We start from the raw sequence: 21,933 nt of genomic DNA on the forward strand, positions 1-21,933 counted from the left end.
AACATCCTCTCCAGTTCTCGTCTGGACACCCCAGCCCTACCGTGCCCTTCTGGGCCACCTAGCCGCGCCGAGTTCGAGCCCTCCCCAAACCTAGGCTTCCCCTCCCGTATCCCCCCTCCAGCATCCACTTCCCCTAGAACCATTACTCCGGCTTTCCTCCACCTGTGCCGGGTCCCCAGCAAACACATAGGGGTTGTCAGGAAGCCAAGTGAAATGACCAATAAATATTTTAATCACTGTTAAAAAAAAATAAAATAAAAGCCTCGTACTCCTACGAGTTACTCCCTCCTTATCTCCACCCACTCCCCCATGAAAGCCGAGTTGGGGATCCCCAAGGGAGGTGAGGGGCAGGAGAAATAGGGTAGAAATAAAGAGCGCATCCTTCTGGAGGGGTACGTTCTAAGACAAGGGTAGGGCTCAAAGGCCTGATCCCCACAACAACACAAACACAGACTTCAGGCACAGACTACAACCACCTGACCCTTGACTCTGACTCCAGGATGCTCAACACGCCCCGTCTCCCTCCCCCCTCCATGCGCACCCCACTCTGTGGAGCTGGGGCTTCGGTGTACTCAACAGAGATGGACGGGCTTAGTTCCAGGGATACCTTAAGAGACAAGGACTGAGGAGTGGAATGGGCTGGCGATGGGACAATGTGGTTCCCCCTCCATAATATATACAAGTCCATAGAGATAAAGGAAGACAGTAGTGCGGTGAAAGAGCACCTCGGGGCCACAGCGCCCCTGGATCGTACTCCCTAGTGCCTTTTCCCCGAAAGCTACCCCCAGTAGCCTGACCCTTCAATTTGCTCCTCCGCCCCCACTGAAGCCCATCTCCACCTTGGGGACGCTGGGTGGGGACCAGACATGTCTGGTGGACTGGGGCGTGGCCCCACTGGCCTCGTCGCTGCTGCCTCCGCCCGCTCTGGAGGACTCTCTCTTGGGCAGCAAGACTGGCCCCGTGGGCGTCCCAGGTCCAGGTCCGGCCCCGCCCCCACCCAGGCGGTGGCGGCGCTCACAGTGTCCCCGGTGGCGCATGAAGCTGTCTCGCCACATGAACTTCTTGGCGCAGACGCCGCACTCGTAGGGCTTGAGACCTGTGTGCGTCTTCATGTGCTCAGTCAGATGGTGCTTCATCTTGAACTTTTTGTTGCACACAGGGCAGTCAAACGGCCGCAAATTGAGGTGCATGTTGACGTGCCGGTCCCGCATGCTCTTGTGGGAGAAGGCCTTCCCACAGTGGCACAGAAAGATCTTATTTCCATCCCCACTGCCGGTCCCTCCAGGGACCCCGCCAGCACCCCCCGGCACACCCAGGCCCCCCACTGACGTGCCCCCCAGGGTCACTGCCCCGTGTTCAGCTTGGTTCCCTGGGGGCTGGCCTGGAGCCTGTGAGGAGGAGGAGGAGGAGGAGGAGGAAGACGATGGGAAGACCAGGATCTGGTTGCCCTGCACTTCCAAAGGAAGAAGGGGTCGGGGAGGCTGGGAGGGAACATAGGAGGAGGGAGTGGGCCCCCCTGAATCATCAAGCCCTGCCCCAGGACCCCCACTCTCATAGGGACCAAAGTCATTGGAGGACTCACAGAAGTTGACCTGCTCCTCCCCCTTGCCTGGAGGCTCACTCAGAGTTCTAACATCGCTTATGCTGAGGGTAGCCTCAGGCCCTCCCTCTGCTGGAACCCTGGAGCCACCCCCCAGCTCTTCATCTTCATCATCCTCACAGGTCAACACCAGGTCTTCCTCCTCTTCTTCCTCCTCCAGATCTGGGTCTTGGGGAACCAGGGGTGCTGGTGCTGGGCAGTTCCCACCTCGCTTCCCGTATATCCAATGTTTCTGTGGCATGATGCTGGGGGGCGTGTAGGTGGGCCTCCGGAGCCCAGCCCCAGGAACCACCACCCCTCTCCCATCCCCGCCATCATCACACAGCTCATCTGCCTCCAGCAGGACCTTCCCAGAGGTGGCCCCCCCACTGCCAACGACAGGGGCTGGAAATACAGGGCCACCTCCTCGACGCTCCCCACTGCCCACTGCAGAAGCTGCAAATGCTTCTTGGGAGGAAGATGAGAAATCAGCGGACTCTCGGGGGCTGAAGTAGTTGCTGCTGCTGGGAGACTGATTCTCACTGGCCCGGCTGGAGGCATGGGAACGCACAGAGCCCGTGGCGGCAGGGGCCACAGTGCCCCCACTCCCTGAGGGGACCCCAGCACCAGGGACAGTGACAGAGGTGGCTGCAGCAGTTGTGATGGTGGTGGTGGCCGAGGCCCGGCCTTCTCGGAGGAGTTCAGTGCACTTGTCCACAATGTGCCACATTTGGAGTACAGACCCCACTGTGAGAAAGTTGACAATGTCAGCAGCAGCCATGCTGAGGCGGCCAGTGTAAGCAGAGGCCAAGACAGTCTCGAAGGCGCCTGGGTCCATGACGCTGGGCAGGGAGATGGAGGTCATGCCCTTGAGTAGGACCTGGTCATGAAAGTAAGGGGAGGAGGCAGCCAGGACAGCTCGGTGAGCCCGGAACTCCCGGCCCTGTACTCGGATAGACACATCGCAGAGCTGGCCCTGCAGCCGCTGCTGATTGAGGGATTCCAGAAGAGCACTGGTCACTTCAGGGAAGGACACATGTACCACTGCAGCCGCTGGCAGGGGTAGTGGGGGTGGAGCCAGCGATAGAGGCAGTGGGAGTGCTGCCCCACTGGGAGACAGAGGAGATGGCTCCATGTTGTGGAGGGAGGGGATACCCCCCCAGCCACAGAAACAAAGGAAGGAGGAGGGCAGCCGGGGGGTCTCTGGGAAGAAAAAGAGAGAACAATGATAAAATCTCATGATGGCACAGCCCTTTACAGTTTAATAATGTTCACACCTGTTATCTGAGTAACTCCCCACAACACGGTGAGTTACGTATTCCTTTTAACCCCATTTGACAGATGAGGAAACTGAGGCTCAGAAAGATTAAGAGATTATCCAAGGCCACAGAGCCATTAAGTGGCAGTACCAGGAAGTACAGGTGTCTGACTCCAAATCCTGTGTCCTTTCCTTAGAGGTTAGAGAAATAAGGTGCTCTTAGAGAATGGGTGCCTTCCCTTGGAATTACACCCTATTCTCCATCTGCCTGAGAGCCTGACTTTCCAAAATCGACTTTTTTCGTGTTTTGCACCCTTTTTTGGGGGGGGGGCGCTGGTCTGCTCCTATACTGAAAACCACCCCTCGCTCCATCTCCCTTTTAGACTATGCCCCCCAGCTTTCTCATTGACCACGCCCCTTTCGTCCTGTGTAGTTCTAGCCCCGCCCCCTTCAAGACCCGCCTCGTGCCCCGCCCCCTCGTTCCTTTCGGCCCCGCCCCTTGCCTACCCCAGCCCACACCGGACCCCGCCCCCGCCCCCCCCGCCCCCGCTCTGCCCCAATCGCTACCTCGGCCTCTTTGCCCACCCGGAAGGCGTCCCCCAACCTCGCGCGTCCTCGCTTACCGGGCCGCGCGCCCCCGGGCCCCCCCCGCCCCTCACTCGGCGGCCAAAGCTGCAGCCTGAGCCCCTCCCGCCGCCATCTTGCGCCGACTCCCTCCGCCCTCCGCCTCCGCTCCGCCTCCCGCCCCTCCGACTTTAAAGGCACAGGCAGGCACCCCGCCCGTGCTTCTGGGCAATACTCGGCCGACTCGGCCACTTCTCCTTTAAAGAACCGTCGCCTCATTCCACCTTAAAGGTATCAGGTCCCCTCCTCCGCTGAGGCCTCAGGACCTGGATCGGCCGAAGCATTCATTCCCCTTTAACTCGATAAGCTTGACTTTTCCCATTGGTGAAGGGTGCTGGCCGTCTTTTCCCAGGCTCCGCCCCTGAGCTGTGGCCATTAGCTGGCTTGCGGGATCTAATTGCCCTCTTCCTAGCTTCTGACAGTCCTCCTGATGCCCCGCCCCCTTCCTCCGGGCCTGGATTGGCCAAATAACCTCGAGGGTGCCTCTGATTGGCTTTTTTACTCCTACTGCCCCAAGCGAGAAAGCAAAATGTGTTAAGAAGGCTAAAGCCCATTTTTTAAAAAAGTGCCTGGCAGAGGGCACTGGGAAGACCTGAGGGAGAGGAAACCCCAAGATAGGAGTGCAAAGGCCACGTCAGAAAGGACAGATCAGGGCTACCACCGGGGCTGGGCTAACCCTGAGCCACGGGACAGGGGATGCCAATCTGTGACAGTAGGACAAGACAGGAATACAATAAGAAAACAACTTTATTGTTTATTATTTTTCTGTGTAAAACTTAAGCTTTTGTTTCTTAAAAAGAACACCACCAAAAGGGAATTAGCTCAGGTCATCCCTTTCTCAGTCATCTGCTTCCCACCATCCTCCAAATGCTGTCCCGAACATTTTGGAGGCGAAGAGAGGGGAAAGCAGCTAATCAGAATCTGAGAGCACGATGATCTCCTCTGGATCGCACTGTGTGGCCACACTCATCTGTAGGGAAGTGAAAGACAGAGTCAGAGAGAGGCCGGGCGCAGTGGCTCACGCCTGTAATCCTAGCACTCTGGGAGGCCGAGGCGGGTGGATCTCTCAAGGTCAGGAGTTCGAGACCAGCCTGAGCAAGAGCGAGACCCCGTTTCTACTAAAAATAGAAAGAAATTATCTGGCCAACTAAAATATATATAGAAAAAATTAGCCAGGCATGGTGGCACATGCCTGTAGTCCCAGCTACTCGGGAGGCTGAGGCAGTAGGATCGCTTGAGCCCAGAAGTCTGAGGTTGCTGTGAGCTAGGCTGACGCCACGGCACTCACTCTAGCCTGGGCAACAGAGTGAGACTCTGTCTCAAAAAAAAAAAAAAAAAAATTGGGTGGGGAAAAAAAAAAAAAAGGGTGGCTGGTGTAATATTCAGAGCGACTGAAACAGAAAATGAAAGAAAATGAGTTATCAGAGGAAAAACAGCCTCCTCTTCTTACCTTGTAAGTACTAGGCCCAGGAGGTTGTGATTGAGGGGTTTTAGACAGCCGGGCTGGAGAAGGGCTGCAGAAGGAACTGGTCACTAGGCCATGGCTGGGAGAGTCCACCCTCGTGGAAGAATCAGCAACTGGGGCCATGAAAGCCAAGGGGGATGGTGGGCTGGGTAGGGTACGTATCTTCGTCCCATTCTTCTCATGCACTGCCCTTTGCCTTTCCACATAGCTGGGAACAGAAACATGAATGCATGGAGGAGTATGGGAAGACTGAGGCTGGAGGGAGTGTGTCCAGTTTCTCCCAACAGACTCAATTCTCCAATATTCCTCTCAGAAAGCCCCCTGCAATCCTTCCTTGGCTTCCCTCTTCTTCCTCTTGTTGTTGTTACCTGTTTCCTAATGGCCCTGATCCTGTTTGCTTCTTTTCCTTTCGGGATTTCTTGCAGGGAGGGCTGGAATCTCCCCGGGTGTGAGGAGAGACACCTCCATTGAAAGAAGTGGAGGTGACAATGGCTGCCCCATTCTCTAAGACAGTGGTGAAGGGGTCGTCTGACTGTTTCCTGCAAGAGGAAATATCTGTCTCCTCCGGAGAAGGGGTAGCATCCAGGGGCAAGGCTTCAATCTCTAGCTCAAAGAGCTGAGATGCAGGGCTCTCTTCCTCCAGGGGCAACTCAGGCTGTTCTCCATTGCTTTCAGCATCCACGCTGAAGGGGGCCAGGGGCTCTTCCGACAGTAATGATGGTGATGTTATGAGTCCTTTGTTTTGCTGCTCCCCTGAAGACCTGCTGATCCCTCTGCCAGCTTCCAGGTTCTTCTCAGTGGAAATCTGTGGTGAGGACATGGGGCTTTTATCTCCAACCTTATCTGGAAAAGAAGAAAAGGGGAGGGGGTGGCATGAGAACTAGGGAGAAAAATATTGAGAGGACACTAGGACTAAGAGGAGAAAGGGAAAGGGTCTCAAACTGATGGCTCATACCTGACAAAGTGGAAATGACACATAAAGAAAATGGTCCCTTGACATACCTGCTTCCTCCTCTGCCTCCTCCTCTTCATCATCCCCCTGACCTTCCTGCATCTGTTCCAGATCTTCCTCCTCTTCAGAATCTGTGGCCTCCTCCTCTTCCTCTTCCTCCTCTTCCTCCTCACTTTCCTCATCATCTTCATCATCTGTCTCAGCCCTGGAGGTGGTGGGACACTCCTGGGATACCATTCCACTAGGGCCCTGGGAGATAAAGACATTTCTCTAAGGAATCTCTTCCCCAGAGGGTTCGGTTCTTACATACCTTTTGCACACTCCCCCATCAGTCACCCTGGGTTCCCTGGCAGCCAGCGCAGGGAAAGGATAAGGTCTCTCTAAAGGGTTTACCCCTTCCACCTTCCACACCTCACCAGAATCCAAGGAGGCTTTGGGGGAGTCTGCAGAGGGGGAAGAGGTGCCTTGGTGGAGCTGGACTCTTTTCCTCTTTCTGTCGCTCGCCTCACTTTTTTCTTGCATCATCGAGTATTTGGAAATGACCTCATCCAGCCGGCTCATGGCCAAATCCCGGTTTTCCCGAAGGCGCCGGGCCAGTGCAGCATCTGATAATGCAGGGTCAGTGCCTACATGGGAAGATACAGTCAGAACACTCAGCCCAAACCCTAGAAGAAGGGAGTAGACAGACAGATTCCCCCTCCACCACATGCCTGACATATAAAGGTCACTGATGGGCATCCTGCTAACCCCTTACCTGGCCTATAGTCATCTGTGAGGTGGCAGCCAAAGTTATAGATGAGATCAAGGTGACGTCGCTCCTGTAACCTGATGCCCACATCTCGGAAGGCATCCTGAGCCATAAGCTGGAGCTGCTGTCGGGAGAGGCCAAGGCTGTGACGAGCAGCTGCCTTCTCTACAGCCCTCAGCACATCTCCATAGTCAGGGAAGGTATCAAGCCCTGGCTTGTTAATAAGCCGCTCAATACGCCTGTTAACCTCTGGGTAGCGGGTGCCACGGTAAGGGATGCGCTGCTCTATGACACGGCCTGTCAATGAAGAGCAGTCTTTCAGTTCACATAGACGCCCAAAGAGGCGGATCAGCTTACGCTTCAATCTCGCCTCCTGCAGGTATGTGGAGTCTGGGTCATCCAATTCTGAGAGATCCAATTCCTTTTCCTGCAGCCTCCGGATCTCTGCCACATACAATGCCAGCAGCTGCTCCAAGTGCTGGATCTGCCTCCGGGAACCACGGGTCCTTGAGGCCTCAGAGGCAGTGGTTTCAGCATTTGTGGGGTCCAAGGAAGAGTCTGTGGGAAGGTTATTCTCAGAGGGCTCATTGGAGGTGGTGGCAGCAGGGGCCAGGTTCAGCTTCTTTTTGGCCGAGTGGGCCTTGAGAACAGTGCAGAGCTCATTGATGTAGACATAGAGTTTAGTTGGCCGGCTCCGGGCCAGAGACAGGACCCGAGAGAGGATGTTGCAGAACTCCGCCGAGGCCAAAAAGAGAGGGTGGGCACGCTGCTGCCGGTTATAGAGGAATGGGACCACCTCAGGGTGGTTCACCGTCTGTGTCTTACACAGTTCAAGGAACTGGAGGGTTCAAGGGAAGAAGGGAGGGGTTGAGAGAAAGAAGGGGAGGTGGGGTTAGTGGGGAAGAAAGGACAGGAGAGCCAGTCAGCCACCCCGCTCCCTGGGGTACCTCCCGGGTATTCTCCCCTAAAGCTCACCTCTTCAAATAGCTTCTCATTCTCCAACTTGTAGCATTTCTTGCTGCCCGAACTACTGCTTCCTCCAGCCCCATGGGGCTCAGAGGGGCCAGGGGCTTCAGCCCCAGGTGAGGCAGGATTGGGGGGTGGGTGGGAGGGCCCTGGCTGAGCAGCTGCTTCATCTTCTTCATCATCATCCAGCACAATGATGCTGTTAGCGGTGGCCATGGGGGATCAAATCCCCCAGAGGGAGGAAGTGTTGGGGATTTCGGAATTCCTGCTGGAAGGGGATGGGGCCTCAGAAAGAGCCCCTCCGGCATAGCCCCATCCCTTCATCTCACACTTTCCAATTTCCGTGGGTTTCAGTAACATCCAGCACTGACCAACAGTGTCCTCATTGCCTATCTTCAGTCACCATGAGTTCTATGTGCTTTCTGGGGCCCTTCAAGCGGGGTAGGTGCAAGCTTAGGCCCCCGCCCCCAGCTCCACCCCTCATTGCGATTTCCCGTCTTTCTGTTTCATTTTCCCACTATTTCTCATATTTTGCAAGTTGATTCACTGTTTCGTTTTCCCACTATTTCTCAAGAGAATCTGGCCAGTTGATTCTTCTTCCTAACCCCAGGACCACCTACATCCCAAATTTCCCTGACACCCCCTGGCACAGATAACACACCCCCACAGGGGCTACCTCAGGTGTTTGCCCCCTTTCATCCTCAGACACATCAAACACACACCCCACCCCATCCTGAATGATCAGCCCAACTCCTAGACTCTCTGAGGCCAAAGAGGCTCCCTCCCCACAATCCACTCTCCTTTCCCCTCTCTGAATTCTCCACACATTTCACCTTCTGATGGTCCTCCTCAAACCGGGGACTTAGGTTGTAGATATTTCACCTCAAGTCCCCTCCCTCTCACCCCACCCTAATCTTCTCCATTCCGTGACCTGTAACCAATCGTGAGCCCCCCACTGGGCTCTTCTGATTCCTCTCGGACCCCAACCTTGGATCGGGCCGGTCCCGCAGATGAAACTTCCCGCCAAGTCCCCATCCCCCAGTACAGCCCCCGGCCGCCCCACTCCCCTTCGGGGATGGGAAGGTACCATAGCTTGTCCCTCAGACTCAGCGCCCGGGTGTCCCCAATACCTCTCCCTCGACATCCCCGCCCCTGCCCTCACTCCCCGCTCCGTCCGGCCCCCACCTCAGAAACGGTCTCTCGAGGCGACTCCCGCCGCGGATCTCAGAAACTCGCATGGTTCCCTCCGCCTCCCTTACCCCTCCCACCGTAGGCCCCACTACAGACCGGAAGCCACAGAGTTTCCGCCTACATACACCTAAGCGCGACCATACTGCGTCACCGCACCGTCTTCCTGTGGCCGGAAGTAGCTGTAGGCCCGCCCCCGAGCGCCTCCAGGGCCGCCCACCTAGTCTGCGGCTCCCTCCCCCCTGACCTGTAGGCCGTGGGGTTTGTCACTGCTGCGCGCCCCGAAGTACCTACTGGCCGCCATTTTGCCGTGCGGCGCCGGCTCTGCCGCGACGTGGGCGCTCGGGCCGCGGAGCTCGTTTCACCCGGTGCTTCCGCGACTCCGCCAATCAGAAACTTCCTGCCTCAGGCCCAACCGCCGGCGAGTCGCGTGCAGGGCGGACAGGCCCACTTTGCCAAGGAGGGGGAGGGGTAAAAGGAATTGGGCTCTTCTAGGCTGCGCAGGGCTTCGGGGAAGGGCAGCAGTCGCTTAAAAGGGAAGTAAAACCTTTTCCTTCAGCCGAGCCACCGGCAAGCCTTCCTACCCTACTTTCCTATTTCCCAGATCCCGGTTTCCGCGGCTTAATCGACTGCGCCTGCCCTTCTCCTTCCGAGGGCGGCGCACTCCTTGCAACTCTCCAGCAGCTATTTCTACTACCGGGTGCTACATCTCCCGATCGTTAAATCATAGCACATGCATACAAATGAGCACAACGCGCTATACAAAAGTGTTATTATTATTGCTGTTGTTGTTGATTTGCTTTGCAAGCTACACCACAGAACTAATGACCAACCAAATTGGCGGGACCTGAGTGGTTCTCCTCCTTTGGATCGGGGTCCTCGAAGGGCCAGCGGTGCTGACCAGGAGGCCGTGCTTTATCGTGGAGGTCTAGGGCCGGAGGATGGGCGATGATGGGGCGCAGGCTTTGAGGAGTATCTGCAAACTGCCCCTGTGAGGGCTGTGAGTCAAAATGAGGATCTTAAAATACTGAAGGGCTCATCTCCTCCTCTTCCGGGAGAGCTGAGAAAAGAACGAAGGAGGAAGAAACTGACTGTGACGCCCACCTTGCCCAGTTAGGGAGGCTGGAGGGATTCGTGGAGGCAAGGCTGGGTCCAGAGGTGAGCTTATGAGGACGCCATAAAGGTTAACATGCTCCCAATCACCGAGATTCCCACTTCCTGCATTCCTGAGCATTCTACAAGTGATGGGCATCTTGCCGCTTTCTAGGACCACAGAGACCTTAGAGCCCCAGGACCTCAAACACACCCTTCCATTAGAGAATCCTACGTCACTTCTTCCCAGTCGTCTCATCCTACAGCCTTCCACTTGGGGAACATGAAAACTCTCAAAAGGATACTGAGACTTGGAAGATATAAGGGATTTAATTTCCCAGAACCTCAACTTTTCCAAAAGCCTGCAGTACAGGCTTTTTCTCTTCCCTTTTTAAATAGAGTTTCTCTCTCTTAAAAAAAAAAAAGTTCTGGACCATGAAATCTGGGGTAATCTTACCTGTCTTAAAGAGACATGTAGCCTATGTCTTTCATCAAAGCACTATAAACACCACCTGTTCATCTTATTAAAAATTCCTTTTTATTTTTTATTTATATATTTTGTAGGGTTGTCAAGTGAAGCAGTGGGGTGGAAAAAAATCCTTTTGAGGATTATAAAATTATAAAGTACAGAATAGTACTTTATAAGTACAAAGTACAGTACAGACTGTACAGAATTATAAAAATCTGTAAGTCTCTACGCTGTTTGAACAATTCTGTTCTCACAATAATTGTCACAATAACTCATCCCAGAAGAATTTTTAACTAGAAACTTAAAGATATTTTTCATCTTAATTTAGTATATAGATGTGTGTGCATATATGTGTATGCAGGAAAGTATGACATTGGCTGATAAAAAGACTTTCAAGTATAGAGCTGGATGGTGGTCCAGGCCTGTAGCCCCACCTACTAGGGAGGATGAGGCAGGAGAATCCCTTTAGCCCAGGAGTTTGAGACTGGCATCTCTAAAATTAAAAAAAAGAAAAAGAGAAGACTTTCAAGTATAAAAGCATAGAGTTTTCTGCAGGGAAGTGGAATGATAATAGGAGTTCAAGGAGAAAAGAGATGAGGGAAGGAAAAAAAGGAATGATTCCCAACTGTTAGAAGCTTATTTATATATTATTAAATGGGTGGTGGGTACCAAGTCACTATATTTCAATTCCCCTGGACATTAAAGAGGTGATTTGATTGTTTTATTTTAAAATTCGAATATTTTCAATATGCCAGAATTATATTCTTGAAACAGTTTTATGATGAAAAATTTTTGATGTCTACTTACAAATATGTGAAGGAGTACATATTTTTCCAAATGAATTCCCAGAGTAAAGGTACAGAAAATTTAAGACTGCTGCCCTACGCTACCCAGGTATCTCTTCCACAGCCCCCAACACTCCCATTTCCCTCCTTTCTCCCCTCTCACCTCAGTGGCAGGGGAAGAGGATGTTTATAGGAAAAGTGATCACAGTTCCAGCTCCTCCTCCTTCTGAGGTGTCCACAGGAGCCAGTCCCCAAACTTTGCCCATGGTAGCAACCACAGCAGCTTATAAGCAGCCTCCAGCAGCATCAGTGTCAAGAAGACGGCAAGGAAGATAAAGAAGGCCTTGTCCAAGGCACGTTGCAGGGGACCCCTGGGGGGAGAGGGGCCCTGGGCAAAAGCCAGGAACACATCCCCCTCATCCACATTGCCTTCCTCCTCTGCCATCCTAACCCACAGTCTGACAGCCAGCTGGATGGTGGGGCTAGGATGGAAGCCCTTGCTCAGCACCAACAGGATTAAGGGGTGTGGCTGTGGCAAGTCCTATATCTGCCAGTCTTGACCTTAATTCCCACACCCAAGAGAAAGGAGAGGAGGATTTCTGAGTCTTTGGAACAATTATTTAATCATCCAGTGTGATGTGAAAAGTCTGATCCCTATGAGCCCTAAACTCCGTTCAGCTTTACTGTAGTATAATTCTGTGATTTGGAAACAGAAGACCCAACATAGAGACATAAGCTGGAACCCTGTCATTCTGGGTCCCCAGGCCCAAGGCTCAAAGTCTTGGGCCTCTACAGATACAGTAAACAAGTGGACCTAGTATGCTTCTGAGAGCCACTGCCAGTCAAGGATCTAAAACCCCTTCTAGCTGTATAGTGGGTGGTCGGGGGTGAGGTGGTCTCTCCTAACCAAGGCCAGTGGGAACAAGCAGAAGGGTCTTAAGCTTGCGCAGAAGTAATCCCGAGATTTGTGAGTGACTGGGATTTTGGTGCTAAGTCAGAGTGCTCCCTCCTAACTTCTGGTCTCTGCAGTGCCATGGGTGGGTTGTAATTGGACTGCAGAAGCCCCAGGGGAGGTTTATAAAAAGAGAAACACCGTGGTATGTCAGTAGGATGAGAGTATGTGATTAAGACTTGACTGTTGGGGTAATTGTAAAGATAAGTGAGGTTTTGGCCAGGCATGGTGGCTCACGCCTGTAATTCTAGCACTGTGGGAGGCCAAGGTGGGAGGATCTCTTGAGGTCAGGAGTTCAAGACCAGCCTGAGCAAGAGTGAGACCCCTCTTTCTACCGTGGTGGTGCACATCTGTAGTCCCAGCTACTCCAGAGGCTGAGGCAGGAGGATCTCTTGAGCCCAGGAGTTTGAGGTTGCTGTGAGCTAGGCTGACGCCACGGCACTCTAGCCTGGGCAACAGAGTGAGACTCTGTCTCAAAGAAAAGAAAAAAAGCTGGGTCTGGGCACGGTGTAATCCTTGCACTCTGGGAGGCAGAGGTGGGAGGATCGCTTTGTTTTTTTGTTTTTTAAGACACCGTCTAGCTCTGTTGCTCGGGCTAGAGTGCCGTGGTGTCAGCCTAGCTCGCAGCAACCTCAAACTCCTGAGCTCAAGCGATCTCCTGCCTCAGCCTCCTGAGTAGCTGGGACTACAGGCATGTGCCACCATGCCCGGCTAATTTTTTCTATATATATTTTTAGTTGTCCAGATAATTTCTTTCTATTTTTAGTAGAGACAGGGTCTCACTCTTGCTCAGGCTGGTCTCGAACTCCTGATCTTGAGTGATCCTCCTGCCTCGGCCTCCCAGAGTGCTAGGATTACAGGCGTGAGCCACTGCGCCCGGCCTGGGAGGATCTCTTGAGGTCAGGAGTTCACGACCAGCCTCAGCAAGAGTGAGACCCCCCCATCTCTATTAAAAAAAATAAAAAGAAATTAGCCAGACAATTAAAAATAGAAAAAATTAGCCGGGCACTGTGGCACATGCCTGTAGTCCCAGCTACTCGGCAAGCTGAGGCAGGAGGATTGCTTGAGCCCAGGGGTTTGAGGTTGCTGTGAGCTAGGCTGACGCCACGGCACTCTAGCCTGGGCAACAGAGCGAGACTCTGCCTCAAAAAAAAAAAAAAAAAATGCATTATTTATAAATACACATATTTGTCTTAAATTATTTTTCTTGTCTTCATTTCAGTGAAGTCACTAATTTTGTTATATTCAAGATTTTCAGGCCGAACGCCGTAGCTCACGCCTGTAATCCTAGCACTCTGGGAGGCCAAGGCGGGTGGATCATTTGAGCTCAGGAGTTCGAGACCAGCCTGAGCAACAGCGAGACCCCCGACTCTACTAAAAACAGAAGGAAATTAGCTGAACAACTAAAAAATATATAGAAAAAATTAGCCGGGCATGGTGGCACATGCCTGTAGTCCCAGCTACTCGGAAAGCTGAGGCAGGGGGATCGCTTGAGCCCAGGAGTTTGAGGTTGCTGTGAGCTAGGCTGACGCCACGGGTGAGACTCTGTCTCAAAAAAAAAAAAAAAAAAAAGATTTTCATGTAATTTGTGTTTTATTGGTGGTGATGAGCTATATAATTAAAAAGTTAAATGTAACTATATTCAAACTACATAATTTGAATATGTTTTCATAAAGATGTAAAACATAGTTAATGTAAAATTTAAAATTATTTCAATGCTTTCAAATGTTATTTTTCTAATGTTTACATTATCTATTAAAATTAAAGTATAAAATATAAATTATTAAAATTTAAAATAGTTTATAGAAAGCTGACATTTTAAAAATATTTTTATGAAAATAAAACTGTTCAAGGCCAGCCTGGACAACATAGTGAGACCCCTGTGTCTAAAAAAAAATTCTTTTTAAACAGCTATATGTAATTCAAGAATTTGATGCCTATCTAGCTGCCAGTGTGACTTCACATGTCATGCTTGTGCCTACATATACATATATACAAATTTAAGAGTAATATGGGCCTTTCCTCCTCCTTCCAGCCCTGCCTGTCTCTACCCCTATTTAAAAAAAAAAAAAGAATAATATGAATTGTTTAGTATAGGAAAATGTTCCTCAGCCACCATGTACAACTGTGGCCCTACTGAGAAATGATATATCATTATGTAAGAAAATACTGCAATCATACTGACTGATAGGAAGGATTTGCCAAGTTAATTAATTTGTCTTTACTCTTCCCTGAGCACCTTCACTGCTCATATCCTCCCTATACACTAAACAAGGGTCCCTCCCTAGGACAACACATAAACCTTTCTTTTTTTAGATGGGATCTTGCTATGTTGTCCAGGCTGGCCTTGATCTCCTGACCTCAAGTGATCCTCCTACCTCAGCCTCCCAAGTAGCTGGGACTGCAGGCTTGGACCACCATTCCTGGCCAGAACCCATAAATCTTCACAGCATTTTGGTCACCATGACTTTTGGTTTCAATGACAGGACAAGGGATGTGAAGACACATTTCCCTGGGACCTGAATAGTGTTAGTTGTAATAACAGATGTTTAAACTTGTGCTGCATATAGTAGACAGCCTTTTAGAATGGATCCCAGCAATCCCTAACTCCTGATACTCATGCCCTTGTGGAACCCCTTCCTGCCCAGTGTGAACTAGACCTAGTGACTTGCTTCTAACTAATAGAATATGGCAAAAATGATGGGATGTCACTCCTGAGATTAAGTTATGAAAGACATGACTTTCATTTTGCTGGCAGTCTGTCTATTGCTGGCTTTGCTGATGCAAGCTGCCATGTTGGGGAGACCCACATGGCAAGAAACTGGGTGTGGCCTCTGGACACCAACAAAAAGGAACCGAGACCCTCATTGCAACAACCCTTTAGGAAATGAATCCTGCCCACAACTATGTGAGTAAGCTTAGAAGCAGAGCCTTCCCCATTTGAGCTTTCAGATGAGATCACTGGCAACACCTTGACTACAGCTTTGTAAGAGCCCCTGAAACAGAGGATCCAGCCAAGCTCCTTCCATATTTCTGACCCACAGAAACCATGAGATAATAATGTGTGTTGTTTTGGCCACCAGGTTGATTTGGGGGTAATTTCTTACACAGCAATAGATAACTCATATGCTGTGCCAGAATTGAGCACCAGATCCTCAATAACAGAGATACACATATGTTCCTTCCAAATGTATTCTTTTTATGTTATAATATGTAGGGCCTTCTAAAATGGGGGCTCTAGGCAGAGTCCCCTCTTGCTTGGATATAAGAGCAGTACTATATCTAGTCCATCAGCCTTCAATTTTTTTGCTTGCATACTTCTTAAAAACATTTTGGTTAAAAAATTAGCTGGGCATGGTGGTGTGTGCCTGTAATCCCAGCTGCTCAGGAGGCTGAGGTGGGAGGATTGTTTGAGCTCAGGAGTTTGAAGTTACAGTGAGGTGTGATCATACCACTGCACTCCAGCCTAGGCAACAGAGCCGAGTCCCTGTCTCTAAATAACAGAAAACAAAACAAAACAAAAAACCAGAATGAAAATCATACTATCATCACAATAAATGAACAAAAAAAAAAAACCACATTTTGAAAAACTATCATCTTTTGTGTACTTTTATTTGACATCTAAATTTTTTCTTTGTGAATTTAAATAACTACAGTGTGTAAACATTCTGGCATCTTATAAATACTGACATTTTAGGATAAAACTGTTTATATTTCTCTCTCTCTCTCTCTCTTTTTTCTTTTCTTTTCTTTTTTTTTTTTTTGAGACAGAGTTGCACTATGTCTCCCAGGCTGGAATGCAGTGGCATGATCATAGCTCACTGTAACCTCAAACTTTTAGGCTCAAGCAATCCTCCTGCCTCAGCCTCCCAAAGTGCTGGGATTACAGGCATGTGCCACCATGCCTGGCTAATTTTTTTCTATATATATTTTTAGTTGTCCAGATAATTTCTTTCTATTTTTAGTAGAGACGAGGTCTCACTCTTGCTCAGGCTGGTCTCAAACTCCTGACCTCGAGCGATCCTCCTGCCTTGGCCTCCCAGAGTGCTAGAATTACAGGCGTGAGCCACTGCACCTGGCCCTTTCTCCTTAAATTGATATTTTATTCACTTCCACTACAGAAATTTATCCTAATTTAATTTATTTTTATACTGAAAGTCTTGTATTCATCACCCTATATTTCTCTGCAACAAATATGTTAAAAGTCTACTTAAAATTTTTTTTTTTTTTTTTTGGAGATTTATAGGGTACATGTGCAGATTTGTTACATGGATAGTGAGGGGTGAAGTCTGGGCTTTTTGTGTAAACTTCAGTCAGTTAATGTACATGGTACCCAGTAGGTAATTTCTCATCCCATACACTTTTCCTGCCCTTCCAAGTCTCCAATGTCTATTGCTCCACTCTTTATGAAAATATATTTTTTTAAACTAACTATTTTTTTTCTAGGGCTGGGCCTGATGGCTCACACCTGTAATCCTGGCATTCTTGGAGGCCAAGGTGGGAAGATTCCCTGAGGTCAGGAGTTCGAGACCAGCCTGAGCAAGAGCCAGACCCCATCTCTACCAAAAATAGAAAAAATTAGCCAGGCATGGTGGCATGTGCCTATGGTCCCAGCTACTTGGGGAGGGGTTGGTGCCAAGCACACTATCCGGGGCAACAGAGCAAGACTCTGTCAAAAAAAAAAAAATTAGTTATTTTTAATTTCATTTACACTTAACATTCTAATGTTTAAAACTTTTCTTCTAGGCTGGGCTTGGTGACTCACGCCTGTAATCCCAGCACTCTGGGAAGCTGAGGAGCGTAGATCACTTGAGGTCAGGAGTTCGAGACCAGCCTGGACAAGAGGGAGAGCTCATCTCTATTAAAAACAAAATAGAGGCCGGGTGCGGTGGCTCACGCCTGTAATCCTAGCACTCTGGGAGGCCGAGGTGGGCGGATCGTTTGAGCTCAGGAGTTCGAGACCAGCCTGAGCAAGAGCGAGACCCCACCTCTACCAAAAATAGAAAGAAATTATATGGACAGCTAAAAATATATATAGAAAAAATTAGCCAGGCATGGTGGTGCACGCCTGTAGTCCCAGCTACTTGGGAGGCTGAGGCAGAAGGATTGCTTGAGCCCAGGAGTTTGAGGTTGTTGTGAGCTAGGCTGACGCCATGGCACTCTAGCCCGGGCAACAGAGCGAGACTCTGTCTCAAAAAAAAAAAAAAAAAACACAACTTTTCTTCTAGATTGAACTATTAGTAGCAGTACACATTAATCAAAATCACATAAGTATATTATAAATGTGATAGATAATTGTCTAAATTTAACATGTTATCAGAAATGCATCTTTTAATGCGTTTTTAACTAGTTCATGTATCATTGTATTATGTAGCTGGAATGACAGCATTCAGTATCATTTCTCTTTCTATTGTTTTCTTTTTCATAAATGTAAAAGCTGAGAGTCCTTGTTCACATAAATAAGTAAATGGGAACAGAAAGACTTTCATGATAGCAGTGACACTCATTTGTTTGAATTTGTCTGAATTACATGTCAAAAATCACACAGTGAGCTATCATTACAATTATTTTTAATGATATTTAAGCTGACAACTCAGATTCGCCTACAATTTCATCGAAAGCAAAGAACTGGAAACCACCTGACTTGCTAAAGTACTCGTTTCTCAATCTTTACAGTCATTCACTTTCAAAAACAATATTTCAGATATTTCAAATTGTGCTTCTGTTTGGCAACCCGGAAGTTTTTACATTTCCCCATCTTGGGAGAATGGTAAATGGGCAATGGTAAACGAGGAGAAAAAAACCGAGGATGTTCAGAATAGTTCTCAGGCAAATCAGTTTTAGGAAAAGGACATACAGACACAGGATGTGAAAAGGTGTGCCCTCGTAAGTAGCCATGCCCCTGGTGGGGTCTTCCTGACCCCTGGGACTTGTATACTCTAGGTTGAAGCCCACTGGGTGAGGAAGGTGCAGCATGACTGTCAGGCACACTGAGGTCCACCTGAGGCTTCCCATAAATTTGAAGTGAGATGGGCTAGCACTATTGTGTGGTTTTCTTCCCCTCTGGGTGTGTTCAGCCATGTGAGTGAAGCGGCGAAGTTTTCAGAGAGTTAAGGCTTTGCCAGTAGTTCTGGGAAAGGCTGCAGTAGCAAGCGAGTCTAGGCTGTGTGCAAACATAATGTCAGGATTATTGGTGGAGGCCAGATAATGAGGCGAGCGCTAAAATTTCCAGTTCTTTTTATCTTTTTTTTTTTTTTTTTTGAGACAGAGTCTTACTCTGTTGCCCAGAGTAGAGTGCCGTGGCATCAGCCTAGCTCACAGCAACCTCAAACTCCGGGGCTCAAGCAATCCTCCTGCCTCAGCCTCCCAAGTAGCTGGGACTACAGGCATGCACCACCATGCTCGGCTAATATTTTCTATATATATCTTTAGTTGTCCAGCTAATTCCTTTTCTATTTTTATTTATTTATTTTTTGTTTATTTTTTATTTTTTTTCTTCTTTTTTATTTTTATTTTTATGTTTTTGTTTATTGTTCCATTTTACCTTAGGACCTTCAATCCTGCAGATCCTTTTCTATTTTTAGTAGAGACGGGGGTCTTGCTCTTGCTGAGGCTGGTCTCAAACTCCTGACCTCAAGTGATCTACCTGCCTTGGCCTCCCAGAGTGCTAGGATTACAGGCGTGAGCCACCGCGCCCGGCCTAAAATTTCCAGTTCTTAAGGATGAGATCTCCTAGTGATTACAAAGTGAAAAGAGAAGAGGGTCCAAGACTACGCTTTAGACAGCTGCAGTATTTCATATCAGGCTGAAGAATGCCATGGAGATGAAGATTAATGAGGAGGTGGGAAGGGTATCAAAAAAGTGTTGGGCCCTGGAAGCCAAGGGACAAGTGTCTCAAGAAAGTGGACGTCCACATGTCATGGGCTGGGAAATCAAGCAGGAGGTGGTCTGAAAGTCCCCAGGTTTAGTTACAAGAAGGGTGTGGGGAACGCAGGGGCAGTAGGAGGCAGAAGCCCGTCTGGAATGGGCTGCGAGGAGAGTGGGAGGCCCCGCGGGACGGGCCAGTGGGGACAACGCCTCCAGGCACCGCAACGCCGGGCTGTGAAAAGGAGGATGGCAGGGTTATTCTTTAGCTCTTTTATTTGTTTTCGTTATAACCTTTACGGCAGTTTATAATATTTGTTGTTTTCTCCTCTTCATCTGTGCCTCTCCTTTCTCGCAAGTGGAATCTAAGCTCCATGAGGTGGCGGCTGACACCATCTTGTCCAGCCTTTGCAGTAAACCCGGCACTCAGAAATGTTCTTGAGTGACTTAACGAATAAACTGATGCTAAATAAAAGACAAGCGGAAGTGGTCCTCCTCCAAACAAAGATATACCTTGATCCAAGGACAAATTCTAGCTTAATTTCTTTGAATACAAAGGCAATTTTAAGCTCTTTTGGTTAATTCTTAAGAATTGGGCATTGAAGTGTATCTCTCCTCATGTCCAGACGTCCCTGAAGTGGCAAAGACAGCATCAGACAAGGGAAGTCAACATTTTAGAAACTGGAAAGATGACAGAGCTGAGAGAAGAGTGATAATTGACTTCACCAAACTGAGAAAGCAAAACCTAAGCGTGGGCCGGGCGCGGTGGCTCACGCCTGTAATCCTAGCACTCTGGGAGGCCGAGGCGGGAGGATCGCTTGAGGTCAGGAGTTCGAGACCAGCCTGAGCAAGAGCAAGACCCCATCTCTACTAAAAAAAAAAAAAAAAATAGAAAGAAATTAGCCAAACAACTAAAAATATAAAAAAATTAGCCAGGTTTGGTGGCGCATGCCTGTAGTCCCAGCTACACTCTAGCTCAGGCACCAGAGAGAGACTCTGTCTCAAAAAATAAAAATAATAATAATAATAACAACAACACCTAAGTGTGAGAGCTGTTGCTGGGGCAACAAGAATTGAGCTGGTCCACAGGTAGAACTTAGGGAAGATACAGGAATCGAGGCCCAGTTCCCTTTGAAAGCAGAGGGCAATGGGAGGATGGGAAAGTTTTTGGAGGACCTAAGATGCCTGCAGCTAGTCCCCCCTCCCCTACACTTGGTAACCGGGGAACCCCGTCCCAGGCCCACTCATGCTGCTGGGAGAAGACTGGAGAAAGGCCAAACCGGAGTCTGGCCTTGAGGGCAGCAAGCCCACCTGAGAGCAAGGATAAGGGCCGAGACTGAAAATAGGCGTCTTTAATGGAGGTCTTTATACCTGGCAGTGAGGCCTGCCCTCAGCCCCCTTCCCCCAGCTGCTTCCCAGAAGACTAGCAATCCACTTTTACCCTCTAGAATTCTGAACCTTTGAGGAAACTGGCCCCATCAAGAAAAATATATCTACATTTAGGCGTTATTCAAAGGAAAAAAAAAAGCTGGATTTTCTCTTAATCACACTCTAGTGAGTGCTAGTAGTTCCTGCCAGGGTACCAGAGCGAACATCAACTTTGGTGGCTCTCTCTTAAATGTGAGTGTTCAGTTAAGGACCACCAGATGTTTGAGGAAGACTTTGGACAAGAGCAAAAAACCAAAATGGAAAGTAAAAAAGAACATGGAGGAAATAGAGACGGAGAGAAGAGGAAAACTTCACATAAACTATGATAAACTTCCTCATAGATAGGAGAAGATAAGAGTGTCAGAAGAACAGGATGTTATGAAAAACCACCAAGAGCTGTAAAAAGATCAACAGTATATGAGAAATGAAAACTTAAGCCCAATTTTAGGATCCAGATTTTATTTTTTGTGACAGAAAGAAGCTACTGGCATTTAAAAAACAATAGTTGTCCTTATACTTAGATCAAACAATGAACAAATCCTTTTTTCTCTTGAAAATGATATGAGTTCCTGAAGAAAGAAATACATCTTTCTCTTGAGAAATTACGATTCTACTTGTCCTGGCTTTTTAGGAATTATATTGATTTGACATTGTGATTAATTTACAAAAGAATCCTTCCCATTGCATAGATAACACGAGCACAGTCCAAGGAGATAAAGGTCTGGCCCCTGTTTCCCAAGTCCTGCACCACCCAGTGGACCTCGTGGCAGCCAAGCCTTTTTCCTGGTTTCTCACGCGTCTTTCCAGATGGGGGTCGGAGTCCCTCGCTTGTTCAGGGCCCTTCCAGGCTCTGGACTCAGTTTTGTATTTGTGCTTTCGGTATTCTTTTTCTTTAAAAGGGCCACCCAAAATGTACAAGTTTCGGGGCCCCCCTCTCCAAAACCTGCATCTTGGTTTTGTTTGTTGGTTTTTTAGAGACAAGGTCTTGTTCTGTCACCCAGGCTGGGGCACAGTGGCGATATCATAGCTCACAGCAACCTCAAACTCCTGACCTCAAGTCATCCTCCTGTCTCAGCCTCCCGGGTCTCTGGGATTACAGGCATGAGACACCGCACCCAGCCCATTCTAGTGCTCCCTTGACGCTCAGAAATTGTCAAGTGTAAATGTATGCTCTTTGAAGTAGAGTTGGTAGGTCAAAGGATATGTACATACTTAATTTTGGTAGATATGGTAAAATGGCTGTCTGTAGAGACTATGCCAGTGCGCCTACCGTCCCATCAACAATGGACAACGGTACCAATTTCCTTTCCCCTCCCCTGCCAGCTGAGTGTGTCATCAAACTTTTTTATCTTTGTCGATCTGATGGACAAAAAATAGTATGTCCTTATTATTTTAATTTAACTTATTCCCTTAAGTTATGAGTGAAATTGAGCATGTTTCTATGTAAAAAACCCATTTGAATTTTCTTTCCTAAAAATTGTTTATATCTTTTGCCCATTTTCTATGATAGGTTGTTGGTCTTTTTCTTATTGATTTGAAAGAGTTTTTTATACTAGGAAGAGT

The 21,933-nt window shown here is 48.8% G+C and overlaps 3 protein-coding genes across 5 annotated transcripts; all 3 read right to left on the minus strand.

Moving 5' to 3' along the window:
- Positions 1–211: 211 nt before the first annotated feature.
- ZBTB22 (zinc finger and BTB domain containing 22) lies at positions 212–3,751 on the minus strand. Of its 2 annotated transcripts, none has more exons than XM_069488092.1 (2): positions 3,686–3,751; positions 212–2,782 (listed from the first exon to the last, which is right to left on the minus strand). In XM_069488092.1, the coding sequence occupies exon 2, from the start codon at positions 2,712–2,714 to the stop codon at positions 801–803; it is 1,914 nt and encodes a 637-aa protein (XP_069344193.1). In that variant the 5' UTR covers positions 2,715–2,782; positions 3,686–3,751; the 3' UTR covers positions 212–800. The 2 variants fall into 2 exon arrangements, with proteins under 2 accessions (XP_069344193.1, XP_069344194.1); XM_069488093.1 differs by lacking the exon at positions 3,686–3,751 and adding an exon at positions 3,461–3,503 and having other exon boundaries at positions 295–2,782.
- A 479-nt stretch (positions 3,752–4,230) lies between these two features.
- On the minus strand, positions 4,231–8,830 carry DAXX (death domain associated protein). 2 transcript variants are annotated; one of them, XM_069487264.1, is made up of 8 exons: positions 8,778–8,830; positions 7,602–7,791; positions 6,633–7,464; positions 6,290–6,504; positions 5,903–6,127; positions 5,295–5,764; positions 4,912–5,134; positions 4,231–4,431 (listed from the first exon to the last, which is right to left on the minus strand). In XM_069487264.1, exons 1-8 carry the CDS (start codon positions 8,828–8,830, stop codon positions 4,372–4,374), a joined length of 2,268 nt encoding a protein of 755 aa, XP_069343365.1. In that variant the 3' UTR covers positions 4,231–4,371. The 2 variants fall into 2 exon arrangements, with proteins under 2 accessions (XP_069343365.1, XP_069343366.1); XM_069487265.1 differs by having other exon boundaries at positions 5,295–5,769; positions 5,929–6,127; positions 7,602–7,860.
- Positions 8,831–11,328: 2,498 nt separating this feature from the next.
- SMIM40 (small integral membrane protein 40) lies at positions 11,329–11,571 on the minus strand. Its single transcript, XM_069488502.1, has one exon. It carries the CDS (start codon positions 11,569–11,571, stop codon positions 11,329–11,331), a length of 243 nt encoding a protein of 80 aa, XP_069344603.1.
- Between the last annotated feature and the right edge of the window lie 10,362 nt (positions 11,572–21,933).

The sequence above is a fragment of the Eulemur rufifrons genome, chromosome 15 (genome assembly GCF_041146395.1).
Source record: "Eulemur rufifrons isolate Redbay chromosome 15, OSU_ERuf_1, whole genome shotgun sequence".
NCBI lineage: Eukaryota > Metazoa > Chordata > Mammalia > Primates > Lemuridae > Eulemur > Eulemur rufifrons.

What these genes read in the sequence shown, in the direction of transcription:
- ZBTB22 (XM_069488092.1), bottom strand. Translation starts at nt 2,714, where the DNA reads ATGGAGCCATCTCCTCTGTCTCCCAGTGGGGCAGCACTCCCACTGCCT.
- DAXX (XM_069487264.1), bottom strand. Translation starts at nt 8,830, where the DNA reads ATGCGAGTTTCTGAGATCCGCGGCGGGAGTCGCCTCGAGAGACCGTTT. An exon ending in CTCGAGAGACCGTTTCTGAG is followed by an intron (nt 7,792 to 8,777) that starts GTGGGGGCCGGA and finishes CACCGCTAACAG; the next exon opens with CATCATTGTGCTGGATGATG. An exon ending in TCAGGGCCATTAGGAAACAG is followed by an intron (nt 5,135 to 5,294) that starts GTAACAACAACA and finishes TTCTGTTCCCAG; the next exon opens with CTATGTGGAAAGGCAAAGGG.
- SMIM40 (XM_069488502.1), bottom strand. Translation starts at nt 11,571, where the DNA reads ATGGCAGAGGAGGAAGGCAATGTGGATGAGGGGGATGTGTTCCTGGCT.